Genomic DNA, 17,588 nt, shown 5'->3' with positions numbered 1-17,588 from the left:
AGGACTGAACACTACACAAAGAAGGCCAAGCCAAAATATTTCATGGTCAATGGGACCAGCTCAGTGTGCCCTAAAGCCAGGTCTACTCACTTACATATGACCTCGTCCATGTAGGTTTTTGGTCACTAAAAAAGGCTGCATGGGAATAGCGTATAGGGGTGGGGTGGGGTGGAATGGGTGGGTAAAAGTTCGATAACGTTGTGAATGCAAATAGCATGTACCCTGAAGATACTTAGTTGGCGTTTCTACATAAGGAAGAATATCGTGTTGCCATTAGAAATACCTTAATGGAATTAGGAACCACACAAGCATGGCTGTGCTGGCTATGAACTTGGAAGTCCTCCGGCAGGTATAGTAGTGTCCACATACAGAGGCCTGAGTTGATAAAAACAACTGCAGAGTAATTACCTTCCCCACTATTCAGAGGGTGGAGATGGTTTGATTTCTGTACCTTAGTGATGAACAGGAAACTGCACCCCACCAAGTTTTTCTTGGAAAAAACAAATTTAGAATAACACAATGCTTTTATATTTTACCAGGATAACGCTATAATATGCAGAAATCTATGAATTCTGATACCTCTGTGGAAACACTGAATTCCACCCGTCAAGGCACCGGAGCTGTACAAATGAGAATCAAAAGTGCCAACAGCCACCACGACAGGCTGAGCCAAAGTAAATCCATGGTCCTCACCGATGCTGGGAAGGTCATTGAACCCGTAAGTCCAAAACCCCAAAACCCTCATGTTCTGTGATACAGAATTTTGTTAAAAAAGTAAAAAAACAAACAACAAAAAACTAATTAGCTTTGTTTTATTTGTTTTCCTAATGTGCATGAGAAAACTGTTTTTGTAATGCATTTTATCTTGCCTATTTATAGTCATAATAATATCCCCAGTTGTGAGAGAGGAGCTGGGCTTAATCCAGAGTGATAAAGTGGATTTGGAGCTAGACTGAAGAGCACCTTTGACTCATTTTAAGGGCCTCCACGCTCATGCTTCAGTGTTATAAAAATAATGAGGTTATGCTAGCATGTGGCGTTTGTACTTCCAAATACAGTACATCACTTTGAAAAGCCAGAGGCTAAAATTAGCTAAGAATGAAATGAGGGGGGAATCTTCAAAAAAAAAAAAAAAAGTGAAAATCTCTTTCTTAAAATCTCCCAACAATATATAATATTGGAATTACGATTTGATTTGGAATGAGCTTAAATGGTGTGGCGATGGAAGGTTTGGAGAGGAAGCCATTTTGTCTCGATAATGTGTCATTAGGAAGATTTGAAATAAAATAGTTAGAGATGAACTCTACTGCCAATTGTGTCCCTGCCCCTGCACGCATCCTGAGCCACTAAACACACTGATTACGATGAGTCTCCTCTGGTTAATTTTCTTCCATAATGGTGGTAACTTGCAGCTGAGGCCATAGGATGTTACAAAATTATTTATGCAATGTTAGCCACTCTTTTGGACCCCAGATCTATTTTGTTTCTTGCAGTGAGAGCGAGAGCGGGAAATAGGTTAGCTGGGGACAGACTGTGAGTCCCAGTCACTCCGCAGAAACATGTGAGCTATTAATTGAGTGTTCTGTTAATATCGTAGGGGCCTATGAAATATTCAGCTCCCTAACTGAGTTATTAAATGAGATAAACTTGCTGAGTTGCATGTCACCGATTATATTTATTCCCTGTTTTCACTCGAATTTCAAGTGCGAAATTAACCCACCACATCTCAAGAGCTTGAGAAATACATAGTTTTAAGCGTGCTTTCTTCAGGTATTATAGACTAATTCAGCACAAGGAAGCCAGTGATTATAGGTCGGGGGTGGGAGCTCCATCCTGAGATAAGGTCCCGAGAGAGATGTGCTTTTCTCTCTTTACTCTCCCGTTTAAAAGATTGTCTGCTGGGAGGCACAGCACTGCCTGCCTGACTCTGCCTTTAAACCAGCTAAAATGTTCCTCAACTATGAACTTGAGACAGTGGTTAGAGTAAATTATTGGAATCTCTGTAATGTATTATCAGTAAGAACTGTACCTTTGAAAAAGTTTAAAAGTTAAGTATATTTAATGATGCCTAACATATTTTATTGGCTGTGTTTAACAAAAGGCACTATGCCGCAGTTGTTTTTGACAAGCATGAAAACATCACAGCATGAGACTGCAAAAGGAATTATGGAGAGAAATTACAAGTGATCCATCTCTCAATGAATTATCCACCTCAATAGCCCGCAGAACTCAGCTACCAATTAACACCTACTTTATTACATGTTGGGATGTACTTAATAACTTTCATGTGTTTATGCACTATTACCTTGACTGATGCCTCTTGTACAATTAGGCATAATTGGCATATCAATATGCAAAAGTTAAAAGGATTAACCCTCTTAAAACTAATGAGCATTTCTGTATCCAGCTGCTAAATGAGACAAAATTAGCATTTTTCACTTTTGGGCAGGATTTTATCATGCAGTTTCTCATTGTTGATACTACCTTGTTACATAACTTTAGTTTGGGGGGTTATATGCTGGACTGCTAGAGAAGAGTTTTCCAAAGTTAAATTAGCTATAATTATCCCAGCTTTTGTTTCCGCATTCTTAGCCTGGGCAATATGTATTCCTCGATAAGGAACAAAAATAAAAGTTACTTTTGGTTATGTGTACTCAGTGCATAATTATATAAAAGGGGTATTTTAGTGAGGATATGTCATTTCACCGAGAAAACTTGGCTCAGAGCTACTGTACTGAAAGCCTGCCACGGCACTAATTTTCTTTCTGTCTCGGTTCTTTTCATCTCTTTTTTCCATGCACAATTTTCTGACTAGATACTGACAGAATGTAAAGTATTTTGGCATATTTATTCAAACAAGCCTGTTAAAGATATCTGCTCAAGCTAAACTAAGAACTTGATTTTTCAGAAGTTGGAGGTTGGGGTGAGGTCAAGGGGGGAGATCTTGAACTTAGGAGAGGTGGGAGGAGGTGTACTCTAAAATGTGTGCCCGTGTCACACATGGCATGGCTTGTTGTAACAGAGACACTTACATTTAATCTGAACAGAAAAGAAATTAGGACTACTTCAAGACATATACATACATATATGTGTATATCTGTTTTGCGTTCTATTTCATATACATGGAACATATATACTACGTGCCCCCTGGCATAACAGTTATGCAAATCTAATATGGACTTATTGGAGTATATAACGTAAGAATCTGATATTGTATTTACAACAACTTAAATTGTTACAGAAAATGATAAAAGGTTCTCGGGTCTAATCAATTGTATAATTTTGTCATTAATGCATAAAATCCTCATTATTGCATTCAATTAAAAATACTGCTAACAGGACTGTGAACTTGGAACACCATATAAAAATTTCCTGGATATGTCAGAAGAGCCTATGTTCTTGGTGTCTTAAACGGAGGAGCAGTCTGAAATGCCAGGAGAAACATTTATTTGACTCTGTGCTATGCAAACACAGGTGAATTTACTTATTACTTTGAAGTTTTCATTACCTAAGGGCTGCGTGGAAGCATTTCAGTAAAGCAGGTATTAATTCTCCATTAGTATTTCCCTGGCAGTATGCGCCGTTTTCTTTAAACACCCAATGATCATGTTTATGTAGTTAATAAGGCCACTTTGCTACCTGGCCAACGCTGGAGAGGTGGGAAGCTTGGGCACGGGAGGAAGTGATTAGCCAAATTGCCTCTCTGTAAGAGAGATCTGGAGACCTCTGCTTGGTGGGAAAGGAACGCTCTTTGGTCTCAGTGATTTGTTGTCTCAACCTGAGCACCGGAGTGAGACCTCTTAAAGGTGGACTGCTTATTTGCCCGAATATGCGAAACACAGAAGCAGACGGCTTCATGAGCGTAAATGGGGGGCAAGTGAAGTGTGCCTCTTTAAGGGCTGAAAGGCTAATGTACAATCCAGCAAATAGCTACTGGGGAAAGTTTAATGTGGCTTTGATGCTATTTATAAGAGGGAAGCTCCAGCCTACTAGACAGTTTAGAATAGATATTAATGAAGAGTTTAAATAGCCCAAATCAGGAAAATTGCAGACATAGGATTTGCAGACAGGAGCAGTTTTGGCATTTAATGCTGGTGTCTTAAGCAGCCACATGTATGAATATTCACCGCCTCCTTGTAAACTCCGCAGAAGTGCAATACTTTATTCATGGCCCTCGTGGACAGGGGAATATCTTCTTATTACTGTTAGGATAAGGACTTAGGTTGAGCCATTCCTAAACAGTCATGTTCCTAACGTACACGACTCCTTCTGCTTCCATTAACAGACTGTTCATGTTCATTTTTCTTTCTTAATATATTATAAAGAAAAAGAGGAAACAATTTTCTTTTGTTTCTTACTTCTGTGATTATAGGATACTTGCCAAAGTTGTGGCTAGCCAAAAAGGCAGACATAAAAATTGCTACTAAAAATATAAGCCTTCTGTTTAGCAGAGTTTTTGAGAAATATTATGAGACTGTAGGACTTGTCCATGTTTACTTCAAATCACGCTTATAGTTAGGTTTGAGGCTTTGTTTGTATAAATTGTCCTGAAGTGGATCCTGATATTTAATTAAAATGACACTAAATCACATTGAATTGATAAGACTTGGCATCTCAAACAAAGGTAATTGCCCGTATTGGTTTTCTGCAAAAATAGCGCTGCTTGGAAAATGTGCAGCCAACACAGACTGTCAACTCCATTTATAGATCAATATGTGAAAACCATTGATCAGGCAGGCGCGTATAACAGTAACACTTTGCATTTATTTGTTGTTTTTATACCACATTAAGGCTTACAGGATTATAGGCTTCCTAAATATTTTGACTTCCTCATAAATATATGATCTGTTGCATGTTAATTAAATGAGAGTCTGCAGCCATTTCTAAAATTGTTTTTAGTTTGATGATTTCCTTTTATTGCTGTGGATCGTATGATCTGAAAATGGATTAGTTTCCTTCTGCATAAAGATTATTAAAGCTTATTTTAATGTGTCCTATTTAGTGTAAGATGTGGCTGCCTTTTTGCTTTGAAAAATATAGATACAGACAATTATTTTCTCTTAGCGAGTGGCTGATCTTTTTTTATTAACTGAGCATTCTCAGCGCTCAGGGTAGAATTATTTCCTGACATATTTTGCACACTCTGTAGATAACGGGTCTTCTTGATTTCTCCTGATAGAATGTTTTTGTTTCTTTCCCCCTTCTCTTTTTATCTAGCTCTGTTGTACAGGCATCTGATCAAACATTATGTAGAAAATAAACTGATCATCTCAATTAAATTCTAGCCACACACAAATATAATTTGAATTCTATTTTTCTCATTCGAGAACAAGCCTTATGAACTGCTCTTATACACTGCATTCTGCAGTTAAGTCTTTCTTATCTCATCAATGTAAGGACAGTGTTTTGTTCCTAATCTTTATTGGACTATTGTGGATGACAGTTGTAAGCCATTTTGGTTTATAAGGCAAAGCTAGAGGACAGTGGAGGGAGACTCTCCATAGATCCAAACCTCAGATATGACTACGCAATAATGTGTCTTCCACTGCAATTTTCTTTGCCACTGAGAGGTCAATTTTGTTGAGAAATCTTTTTATATCCTCTATATACATCAGGGGCGCTGCTTTCAAGACAATACTTGTCTTTATATACAATACTAAAGCAGTAATAAAAGAAACCGGATTTCAGAAATAGGAAAAAAATACTCATGAAATCCAAGAGTTACCTAAGGTGACCAGTGTGCTGGTGACCGACTCAAAAGTTTATTAGCTAGAATTTGGACTTTTGCATGATCTGCGCTCGTGGGTGGGGGTGGGGGGAAGTTGAGATTTCTTGCCTCGTCCTTGCTCTCCTACGGCAGCTCATGCAGTGCAATGTTTACCTGTCATTTACCAGCACACACTGGACTTGCCAAAGGCTCGGAAAGTTTACAATGACAGGGGAGAGTCTGCGCTTCAGAGAATGAGCGGAGGCTCTTGAATTCACGTTTGTGGCTGCGTCGTTTTCATTTTAACTTGAGCATAGCTAAATTTGTGTATAATCTCCTACTGATTGAACATGGCGCTGAATGTACATGAGATACATTTTTTTAAAAGTTAGTCCTCTGATTACTAATTTGAATCCAAAACTCTAACCTTGTTAGCATCTGGACTTATTTCCATAATAACAACCCCTTCAGAACCTACAAAGTAATGAATAATTGACAACAAATGAAATGTTTTGATAGTTGTCGGCACAAAGCATGTTTAATGTTTTGTGTTGCTTCCTAGCTAATTATGTAGATGACACATTTGTCAGACCTTGACTGCCATTAGAAACGTGTTTCCAGAGGGGAGAAAAACAGGCTATTCATAGAGTAATTAACTAGAATGCTCAATGACCTGTGAGAGATTCAAATCGCTGCCAGTTCAGACATTGTTTTGTTACAGAAGCAGAGGGGTAATTAAAATTCCAAATTACAGTCCTATGATGGAGCATTTGTTTGTTGACAGTATACTCTTACTCTAGTTTGTTAATTCTTTTTTAAATTGCTTCTAATCCATTTTATAGCTTTAGGAGTTCCGTCTTTGAATTTACTGACAACTAATATTATGGTAAATTGTACTTCAATGGAGGACTGCGGTGCCTCACAGTTTCAAGGGAGCACAAGGTGGGTGGGACAAAGCAGCTCCTTCCCTGAACGGACAATCAGGTGCTGTCAGCAGGAATGCCACAAACTCGGAACATCTTGTTAAATGCTGCGCCTCCAATTCTGTATTAAGGGAGATGTCCCGGCAGAAAATGCAGAGATAAAAGGAAAGCAGTGACAAGCGTCTTAGGAGGAGAAAGAAACCTGGTCTCTCACTGAGAAATGATGGATTCACGGGTAGTGCTCCCAAGGAAGAGAGAGGAGTTGGGGCTGAGTGTGACTTGGGGAAGGGTGTTGAGTTTAATGCAGCAGATGCAACAGTCTGCAGGAAAGCTCTCACAGATCACTCAAAAAGGAGGGCTTATTTTGCAGTAGTACCTTCCCTCTCAGGTTGGTTAACAGACCTCAGGATAATAGGTATTACCCGTGAAATTTGTCAAGGAATTACTGGCACGGTTTATAAATCCAGAAGGCTGACATAGTCGAAAAAATTCAGCTCAAGTGAAATATTTACTTAGGTTGCTGAAAGTGAGAATATAGTTTTATTAAAATGATCTGACAGAAGTCACACGGTGTTTGATGCAGGCGAACTGACAGAGGCATCCAGTGAGCGTTGATTATCCCGAAGTCACTGTCAGCTAGGATTGATTTTCACTTTCTCCGTTTATGTAACGGTTCCTGTAATACAGCTGACCCCGAATCACGTTACCTTGTCATTTCTCTGCATGGATCAAGAAGAGATGAGCTGAAAATAGCTAGACACTGACCTTGAACTTGCCAGAAAAGTGAGAAGTGACAGTGGGGTTTTTCTATAGTTCATGTACAAAGATGAAGGCAAACTGTTCCTCTGTTGAGTTCACTGTCGCAGCACAAGGGGGCAGAGCAGTACTAGAGATTACAGGTAAAACAGCTTCTGTAGCAGCATGGAAAGGCTCTGAAATACCACGTAAGAGCCAGAGGTCTCATTTTTACATCTTAGTGTAGACATAAAGGAGAATTACTGATGAATCAAAATCTCGGGTCCCCTGATGTTCATAATCAGTAATCTAAAAGTGTACATTCTAATTAAAAAAAGGTTACCTAATACTCTGTGTGGCAGCAACTATGCTATTTCGCTAAATTATTTGCAGCACCTCTTACTTAATTCATATTATACTCTTCCCTCGTGAAATACCTTTGGAACCGTAGTCAATATTATTAGGAGATTTTTGGGGCAAATTCCTAAGCGGATAGGTGTCATTTTAGGTATAACCGTATCAGAAGATGGGAACAGTTTTCATACTTACTAAGTATCAAAATCCCAAGACCAACAACAGACAGAGTTCTGATGTGCGCTTGCAAAGAGCTAATGTGCAAGCTGCAAAATGATGTTTATCCCGTGATTTACATTTGTCTACACTTTGTAAGTTTCCCCTTTTAATATTTGTCTTGGTTTTCAAAGATGTCCTTTAATAGATCATCATTATAACCTTGGTTAATCAAAAACACCGTGTGTTGAACACTGTCCTTTGCTTGTGAGCCCCTAGTTGAGCTAAATCATTGTTGTATTGATACTGAATGTTTCTCATAAATGGCACCCAAAGCGCTTGCCAACTGCAGCAGAGAACTGAAGCAGGTTGAGAAACAGAAGAAGAACAAACACTGATTTGATTATCTCCTAGGTTGTAAATGCCTTATGTAATGGCAAAATAGCATCTTTGCCTGTGTGATCGCACAATAACATTGTAAACCTCCACAGCAACAAGATCCATTCTTGCACATAGTGGATTCTCTCTGTGTACACAGGCACACACATATGAGTCTTTTATACATATATACGCATATAATATATAGATGCATCTCTATATCTCTACAGATATAGATGTAGATGTAGATATACAAAGAGAGATGTATAAAATATTTATGTATTTAAGCTCACACACATATACATCTATTATACATATGTACATATATAGTATATATATGCATATCTCTATATCTCTATAGCTATAGATGTAGATATACAGAGAGATGTATAAAATATTTATATATTTAAGCTTCTTTTTGTATTCTAGGAAAAATAACCACATGCATACATTTACAAGCTGAAATATCATGCTGCTTCAAGACCCCTCTTTTGTAAATTTAACTCAGGACGAATGGACAATATGAAGATCTGAGAAATAAGTAGAATTCCAATATGTTTCAAGGATGGAATAAGTTGGAGCACATTCTGCTGCTAAGAGTGAGGTTGAAAATATTCAGAATACCTGGGTCATCACAGAAGTCTGTAATATCTCATTTTGGGCCTCCTGTAGAAGAAAATAGGTTTGTGTGTCAAGCGTACGTCCTCCAAGTTAGAAAATTTTGATATGCATATGTCTGTGTGTGTGTGTGCACGTGCGTGTGTGTGTGTGTGTGTGTGTGTGTAAGGAGGGATGTATGGTGCCTTTACAGTAATGATTTGCTGTGTCTAAAACCACATCTTTGAAGGCAATCCTGAGGACCATTGCATTCCTTTAGAGTCCTTTGCATTCCTGCCCCTCAGAGCAGACAGAAGACCTCCTGGGTGCCCTGTCTCAGGTGGTAGGACACGCACCCCTAGATGATTGATAAACTTCTGCCTCTGAGGTCAGGGCAGACATAAAGGTGTTGGCTGCTAAGGCACTTCCCCCAGAGTGGCTTGTCCCCCTCCCTTCACTGTGTAAGGCTTCTAATAAGGGACTCCCGTCCCTGATGTGTTCAGATTCGGTTTATTGTTACCATCTGTTTAATTACCTTCTCAGGTTTGTGTTGAGAGGCATGAAAGTATTTTATCCAGCCTTTGAATCCCTGTGTTCCTAAAGAGATGTGGGTAAAGTACGTGTCAGTTTTCAAAGAGCATATTAAAAACTGATAAGCAGAACCATCTCCAAACAATACCATATAAGGAAAATGCATTATTTTTTACATTAATGCTTGTTGCAAGTAATTAGCAAATGTACAGTGATGTGGCACTCTTCTAGGAATGATGCCATCTTCTTTACGTACAATCTCATATGCTTCTCCTTTGAGGTGATGGATTTTTATGATTCCCATTCACTTCCAATGCACTGGCAATAAGTTTATCGGAGGAAGATATTGGGGATTGAGTTGTGATAGAATGTATGGTTATCATTTGTCAAACTGGTTTAAGGATGTGCAAAAGTGAAAGAGAAATCGTGTACTCAAAAAACAAGAATAGAATCTTTGGGGAAAGGTGAGAAAAAAAAAACAGAGGAAAATCAGTTATTTTATTGTTTTCCTCTTCCTATTATTATCATTATTGTTATTATTATTTTTGCATTCTACATTTTTTTTTAAAGATTTTATTTATTTATCAGAGAGAGGATGGGGAGAGAGCGAGCACAGGCAGAGAGAATGGCAGGCAGAGGCAGAGGGAGAAGCAGGCTCCCCGCTGAGCAAGGAGCCCGATGCGGGACTCGATCCCAGGACGCTGGGATCATGACCTGAGCCGAAGGCAGCTGCTTAACAACTGAGCCACCCAGGCGTCCCGCGTTCCACATTTTTTATTCCTAGAGCAGCACCAGCATGTTGTTTCTGGTGGCCACTGTAGTTACCATGATATGGTACATTTTCCACATGCAAATGTCTTTGATAAGAAGAATTACACTGGCTAGCCTTCTCACCCCAATTATGTTTGACTTATTTCATATACCAGTGTTTGGGTGAAATTTAAAAAAATAAAATGAAACAAAACCAAATTCAAGTGTTTAAGTATCAAAATATTTTAAAGGTCTGACTGTGAAAACCAAAAGGAAATAAATCATGTGGTTTTACTTTCTAAATCAAACAAGCAGCCAAATGGCTACTAATGTTTCATTTTTATTTATCCCTTAGGAAGTGATTTCAATAACTGAACACTTCCCCCCAGATTCCAAGATGGTATTAGATTGAGAATGTGTTTGAAAACGTTCAGAAGTGGTAGTCTTGTTTTTATGTCAGTGCCCTTTTACAAGAGCCAAAACAGAAACAAAGTACCATTCTTTCTATTCCTTCATGAAGAAATCAGTGCTATTCTTGCCTCACGATAACATATTATTTCTGTGGAAGAAGAGGAATAGTGATGACACTAACTTTCCTCTGTGACTTTCGGTCACCTGACTTGTTTTCTTTCCCATGGGCTAAAAGGAAGCTGTAGTTTCAGTATTTCCAATGAGAAGGGACATGTGTCTCCTTGCATTGAATTGTCATAGATCATATCATGTAGCACAAAGTGACCCAATATAGGAAGATAGGAAAACAAAGTGACAGTTTTGTTTGCTCAGATATAAACACCATCATCAAAATGTGGGGGCAAATTCTGGAGCCCCACAGCCACATTGCAGGAATTAAATAGCCGGAATGATATTCTGTACTTAAATAAAATGTATTCAAGGCATAGTCTATAAGCAGCAGTGAAAAGATAATGAACAAATACGCTTAGCTCAGGTTAGACAAACTGAGTGCAACTACTCCCGTTTTTAAAATCCAGGATAAAGTGAATTGGCTGATACTTGATAATACATCACCCACTGTGGTCTACCCTATTGATCATAGCCTGACAATGGGTAACCTTTCATGGCAACTTCCTGTTTTACCATGAATTATTGACAGTGTTAATGCCAATAACACATGATCAAATAGACAGGAAAGAAGTTTACATTCCTGCATGTGCTATCCTTAACCTCCCTGCTTTTAATATCATAGTTTAAAAAAGAAAAAACAAAAAAGAAAGGAAGAAGACATTTTCTTTCTTGTCTTGAAAACACTGATGAATTAGCTTTTACTTTCACACAGATTATTAATGTGACATCCTTGTAATTCTCATCTACAACACATTTTGGGCAATAAAGCCCCATATTTAAGGGAATATTAGAATGGTCATTTTTACCCCTGTGTCCTCTATCTCGTATAACAAAATCCTGGGGTTGTTACTCGAATGGTGTGTCATAAGGTCCCTGAATTAATAATTTCCTGCTCACAGAGTTGTCATCATCCCAACCTTGCCTTCAAAATTCCCATGGAAAGGGGGCAAGACGGTGAATAATGTTCATTCATTCATTTAGTAGTCCCTTATTTCATTCATTCGATAGATACTTATTGGTACCTACTGTATGTCAGAGACTGCTTTGCCCACTGAGGGTACAAAACAGAGAGTCTTGGAGGATACTTTTTTTTTTTTAAATTTTATTTATTTATTAGAAAGAGATAGTGAGAGAAGGAATACAGGCACGGGAGTGGAAAAATGAGAAGCAGGCTTCCCACTGAGCAGGGAGCCCGACTCGATCCCAGGACCTTGGGATCATGACCTGAGCCAAAGACAGACGCTTAAGGACTGAGCCACCCAGGTGTCTCTTGGAGGACACATTGAAGTGAGGTAGTGTCCTCATCCTGGGTAATAGCCTCAGCTCAATCCACTGGCTTGCTCACTTTGTCCCCATACCTCCTCCCCCTCCACACTAGTATTAGTGTCATGTGCCTTCCATCTTCTCACAAAGATTGTATACAGTATTTAAAACTGGGCCTGTGATCTCAGAGACCTTTACTGTCACTTCTGGTAGATATATTCCTGTGGATTGTAAATCTCAAATGAGATACCTTTTTTAAAATGTTGGGTTTGTAGGACTCCTCCCTGATTCTAACCGACTTTACACTCTATTTTACATGCTGTGTGTGGGTGTGTTTTAGATTTTTATTTATTTATTTTTTGAGAGAGAGAGAAAGAGAGAGTGAAGAGCACAACAGGGGTCAAGGGACGAGGGAGAGGGAGAAGCAGGCTCCCCACTGAGCCGGGAGCTCCCCTTCTGACCTGATCATGACCGGATATTTAACCAACTGAGCCACCCAGGAACCTCTCGATTTTGCATAATTTGCCCAGTTTGTTGTGTCTTAACTCCTTTGACATACACAAATTGTTCAAGTACTTTCTTTGGTAACAAGTCAAGATGCAAGTATTTTTATCTGGTTAAATAAACAATATCTCTTTCATTCATCCTTTGTTCTTTTTCCCCCTTTCATTTCTCAATGAATTTTAATGATATGCTTTTTTATTGGAGTCAAAATAATCTTTATGAATAAAAATTAAAATGTTAGTATGTTTACTTGACATCTATGGCTCTCATTCAACATGAAAATCGAACACAGACCCAATTTAGACTTTTGGAGAGCTTTCAAAATGTTCACCAAGTTCTTAACTTTCAAAAAAAATTTATTGTGACCTTTGCTGTGGGGCTCTTGCTGAACATTGTCCTCCAAGTAGCTATGATTTGTGGAATTTTGTGGGGTTGGAAGGGATGATCTAATTTACAAAGCTGCGTAAGCAGTCCATCATTAGCGCTGTTTCTGTCTAAGGGAAACATTCCATTATAGCTCTTAAAACACATTGCCAGACATGACACTACTGTGTACTTGTACTAAAACAAAGGTTGATAACACAGGCCATGAAACAAAGACTGGAGAACATAAGCTCAGTTGAAATATGAATTATTTTCAAGCTTAATTTGCTTAGGAAAAAAAGAAAGAAAGAAAGAAAAACATCCTTTGAAGAGTAATTTCTTCAAATAGACAAATTAGGGGATAATACAGTAACATCCAGGTAGTGAAATGAAATAATCAGTTTCAAGACTTAGCTCCCCCTAAGGCAAGGTGATTCTTAGATCTGATTATTTACTCATCCACAGAATAGGCTCCATCCAGACCTCACATTTCCTTATTTCTCATACGTGTGTTTAAGTAGATAAGGATCTTGCTAAGAGAAGGGGCAAGGAAGCAGGGATTAAGTTCTGGATGCATCGAAGAGAATTCTTTTGTTCCTTTTGACTGTGAATCTAAGCTTCTCTCTGCCCAGGCTGTCCTTTCTAAATCTTAGTTCCCCAGCTCCTGCTTAACTGAAGCCAGTCTTGGAAGATCCATGCTTTCCAAGTTCACCGACTTGAACTCTGAAAGCTTCCTTCTGCCTGTGCTTCTAGGACCTGTTTAAAGACAAAACTGACTTCGTATACACTATTTACGTACTGTAGTAAGGATGAGTCTAATGCAGGGGTTACAAATAAGCAGCTGACCCAGTTTTGTCCACAAACAGTTTATTTTGTTTGGCTGGGATGATTTTTTTTTTTTTTTTAATTTTGAACTTAAAAGCCTGTAGTTGGAATTGTGTCTTCATTAATTTATATTACCCGTTTGGCCTTGAATACCTGCTTGGCATTTCAGTTTGTAATGTTAAAGTTATTTCATTGACTGGCCTATTCAACAGTGAGAGCATACTGAGGCAAGTCAGAAGATGACAATTGTTAGTTATAAATTTGGAAATTCAGAAGATGACAATTGTTAGTCATACATTTGGAAATGTAGTCCCTACCACATTTCACTGACAGTGTAAAAACATTCTGTTATATAGCTAAATATGAATTTTCTTATTCAGATTTTCTCATTTGGGTTTAATTTCAATTTTAGACTCTTACATTATTATAAATTAACAAACATCTTGCTGCCTTTTATACAACACTAAAAAATAACTGTGATTATCTATGGAAATGGCGTTCTCTTGTCACCAAGTTATAAATATTCTGTTTATTCTGGGTTATCTATGATTTAACTTTTGTGGGTTTTGTTAAATTGTTCTGAAAACTTGATGAGAAGCTACTTTGTATTTAAGTGAAGCAGTGCGCTTCTAAATCTTATAAAAAAGAATCGTACCAGGACCTTAAAAGTGAGAAATGATGCTATTTAACAGTCCACAGTATTATACAAAATTTAAATCAACTTAGATTTAGCTAGTCATCTTATTACTTACCATTTACTTTACATTCCTACTAATTAAACTTAATTTGAAGACTTTTAAACTTTGTTAGAATTTGTATTTCTTTTTCAGTGGATATGTAACATCCCATAAGAACTGAAACATACATAAAAATGAATTCCACTGTCTCAACTCTGCTCCCTATAACCAAACATTCTTTTTCTGAAGCATGTGCTTTACCAACTCAGAAGCTGTGTGCCCTTATGGAGAAAGATTAGGTTCACACGAGGAAGGAAAATTATCTTGGAAACAAACATCAAAGTGCTCCCAGAGATCTCTAGATTTGCAACTTGTATGCTTAATTCAACCTAAAGACCTGTTTTACTTGGCTCACTTACTGCATTCACCTTCATTCCCTTTAACTGAGTTGACACTTTAACATAGAGAGCTTTCACATAAAAATTTATATATGTGACATTCTCTCAAAAGAAATCAGAAAGTCTGGCTTTACCAGGCTGGCCTCCCAATGAGAGGGCAGGAACGGCTGGAAGTGAGTAGCTGCTGACCCATCTAGATGGGACAAGTGCCCTCTAGTTCAGAGCAGTTGGACTAGATAGAATTCCTCCACCGGGCCATGTCACCTATCTGACATGTGAGTTAGCAATTACAGCTGGAGCCTATGTATTCCAGCCTTCCTTCCTTACCCACTAAGGATAAAAAAAAAGCTGAGTTGTCATTTAGAAAACTACAAAATTCCCGTCTCTTTTGAGTATGACTTTCCAAGTTGCCTCTTCAAGGTGGGAATAGGTTTTGAAATAGGAAGCAATGGTTCTTTCATATGTTCAGGTGCTTATCTATGTAAGTGAAATTTCAGAAAACTTTATCCTTTGCTGATTCCCACAGACACTAATTAGTGCCCCCTGGGGCACACATATTTCCAATGACAAATCAAAGACTCAGTCATGGGGAGATGTGGCAAGCCTCCGTCCCTGGAGTGGCCCCTCCGGGTTCAAGCAGAACAGTCAGTAGCTAGTGTCTTGAAGAGGTTGTAATGCCCCTATTTGTTAGTTATGAGTTTTACATGTTCAGTATTTTGACCAGTAATATTTGACTCTAGCCGGGATTAGAATTATTTTTAGGTAACATAAGCCAGGCATGAATCATGCTGTCAAGGAAATCTACATGACGGTTAACTTTGGAGTGTTTTGCCACTCCGTGGGAGCAAATAGGACTCTGATTATGAACATGAAGCAGATCTGGGCAGACCTCGAGGACAATCCTGGCTCTGCCTCTTATTTACTATGTTACTTTGGGCAAATTTCTTTTTGGGCACTCTTATACATATGTTTAAATTAGTAAAGACATCAGTTACCTATAGAAAAACAAAGATTAAAGGAAACAACATATATAAAATGCTAAGGTATGATACCCGGACACCTAGGAATTGTTCAAAGCCTATAGAAAATCAGTTAGAATTAAGCTTCTCATTTGTATGAAGTCCTATGGGCAGATCTGCCTTTGTAGCTTTGGGCTGCTCTGTGCCCCTCTGCCTTTGGGTCATCACCTTTCAGTAAACAGGCTCTCAAGAGTCACGTTATTCTGAACCATTTTGATTCGAACCACTAGAACTCTTCCTACTCAACCTATTGACTTATTGAAGCTTCTGATTCTTAGACAAACCTTCTCTGATATGTGGTAATGCCTGTGAGGTTCCATCATCAGCTATGACTCTAGTTAGCTCTTACCTTCCAATAATACCAATGTTTGCCATTTGGAGCATCTATTATGTACTTGACACAGGGCTAAGTGCTATAACAGTGAAGATCAGATTAAACCTTCATACCAACAAATGAAACAGAGATGTGATTCCAGGAATGTCTGATACCAAAGTGCAACTTTTGGCTGTTCTGAGCAACCATCTGTATAGATCTTAACCCTGAAACCCTATTGTGTAGGTCCAATACTGAGATTCTCTTATGTTCAATCTGGCCCAAAGACCAAGTAGGATCAGATGCGTATTCTCTTTTATGCCAACTAAAATTCAATTGAACTTTTTTTTTTTTTTTTAAATAAAGGTATGGACTTTCTTTTTTTTTCTTTTTAAAGATTTTATTTATTTATTTGACAGAGAGAAATCACAAGTAGACGGAGAGGCAGGTAGAGAGAGAGGAAGGGAAGCAGGCTCCCTGCTGAGCAGAGACCCCCGATGCGGGACTCGATCCCAGGACCCTGAGATCATGACCTGAGTCGAAGGCAGCGGCTTAACCCACTGAGCCACCCAGGCGCCCTCAATTGAACTTTTAAGAACCAATTAAAACTCAATCTCTTATCCAATATTTTATCTGGCTGGCCTTTTCCTCATCTGAACTCATATAGCAATTATCCATTTGATTAATTATGTAATTATTCATTATGCACAGCTTTAGTATGTTTCTTTATAATTTATTTTGAAAACTTATTAACCTTTACTATTGTTGTTCAACTTTTTGTATTTTAACATTGCATATCTCCTATTAAAGTGAAAACTCCTTAAAGGCAGACATTATAGGGACGCCTGGGTGGCTCAGTTGGTTAAGCAGCTGCCTTCGGCTCAGGTCATGATCCCAGCATCCTGGGATCGAGTCCCACATCGGGCTCCTTGCTCAGTGGGGAGCCTGCTTCTCCCTCTGCCTCTGCTGCCACTCTGTCTGCCTGTGCTCGCTTGCGTGCGCTCTTTCTCTCCCTCTCTCTCTCTCTGGCAAATAAATAAATAAAATCTTTAAAAAAAAAAAAGGAAGACATTATAGACATTATGTCTAACCTCGACAGAATCTGGCTGAAAACAAGTTATATATATGCACACACATACATATATGTACATATACGTACATATGCATACATATACATATATATACTTTAAAAGTTACTTAAACTTTTAAAAGTTTGAAATATTATGTGACTAATAGCATATAATGCCCTCTTCTCTACTTTCTGAGCAAAGCATCTCTAAAGACACAGAAGGGGCAAAAACACAAGAGTAAGAAAAAATTAGTAGCTAGGGATATCATAATTATAAGAATGAAGGGACTGAACTGAGGGGAGGAAACCCCATTAGTCCATCTACACTTTGTTTCATGAACAATAAAGTCATCATTGTATCCATTAAGGATAAAAGAGGCTCATGTCTTCAACTGCCTGTCTTTTAATTCAGAGATGGCTTGTGTGCCAACCAAAAATCAGGCA

The 17,588-nt window shown here is 38.4% G+C and overlaps 1 protein-coding gene across 1 annotated transcript in view; it reads left to right on the top strand.

The window, feature by feature from the left end:
• ARHGAP15 (Rho GTPase activating protein 15) overlaps nt 1–17,588 on the top strand; it is a 611,884-nt gene that overhangs the window by 28,033 nt on the left and 566,263 nt on the right. Inside the window, exon 2 of the mRNA XM_059394353.1 lies at nt 540–718. Within this exon, the coding sequence (XP_059250336.1) occupies nt 554–718 (165 nt within the window). The 5' untranslated portion in view covers nt 540–553. The remainder of the gene's footprint in view (nt 1–539; nt 719–17,588) is intronic.

This window comes from Mustela nigripes, chromosome 3 (assembly GCF_022355385.1).
Source record: "Mustela nigripes isolate SB6536 chromosome 3, MUSNIG.SB6536, whole genome shotgun sequence".
NCBI lineage: Eukaryota > Metazoa > Chordata > Mammalia > Carnivora > Mustelidae > Mustela > Mustela nigripes.
Note: the sequence above shows the minus strand (reverse complement) of the source record. Positions and strands in the feature narration are given on the sequence as shown.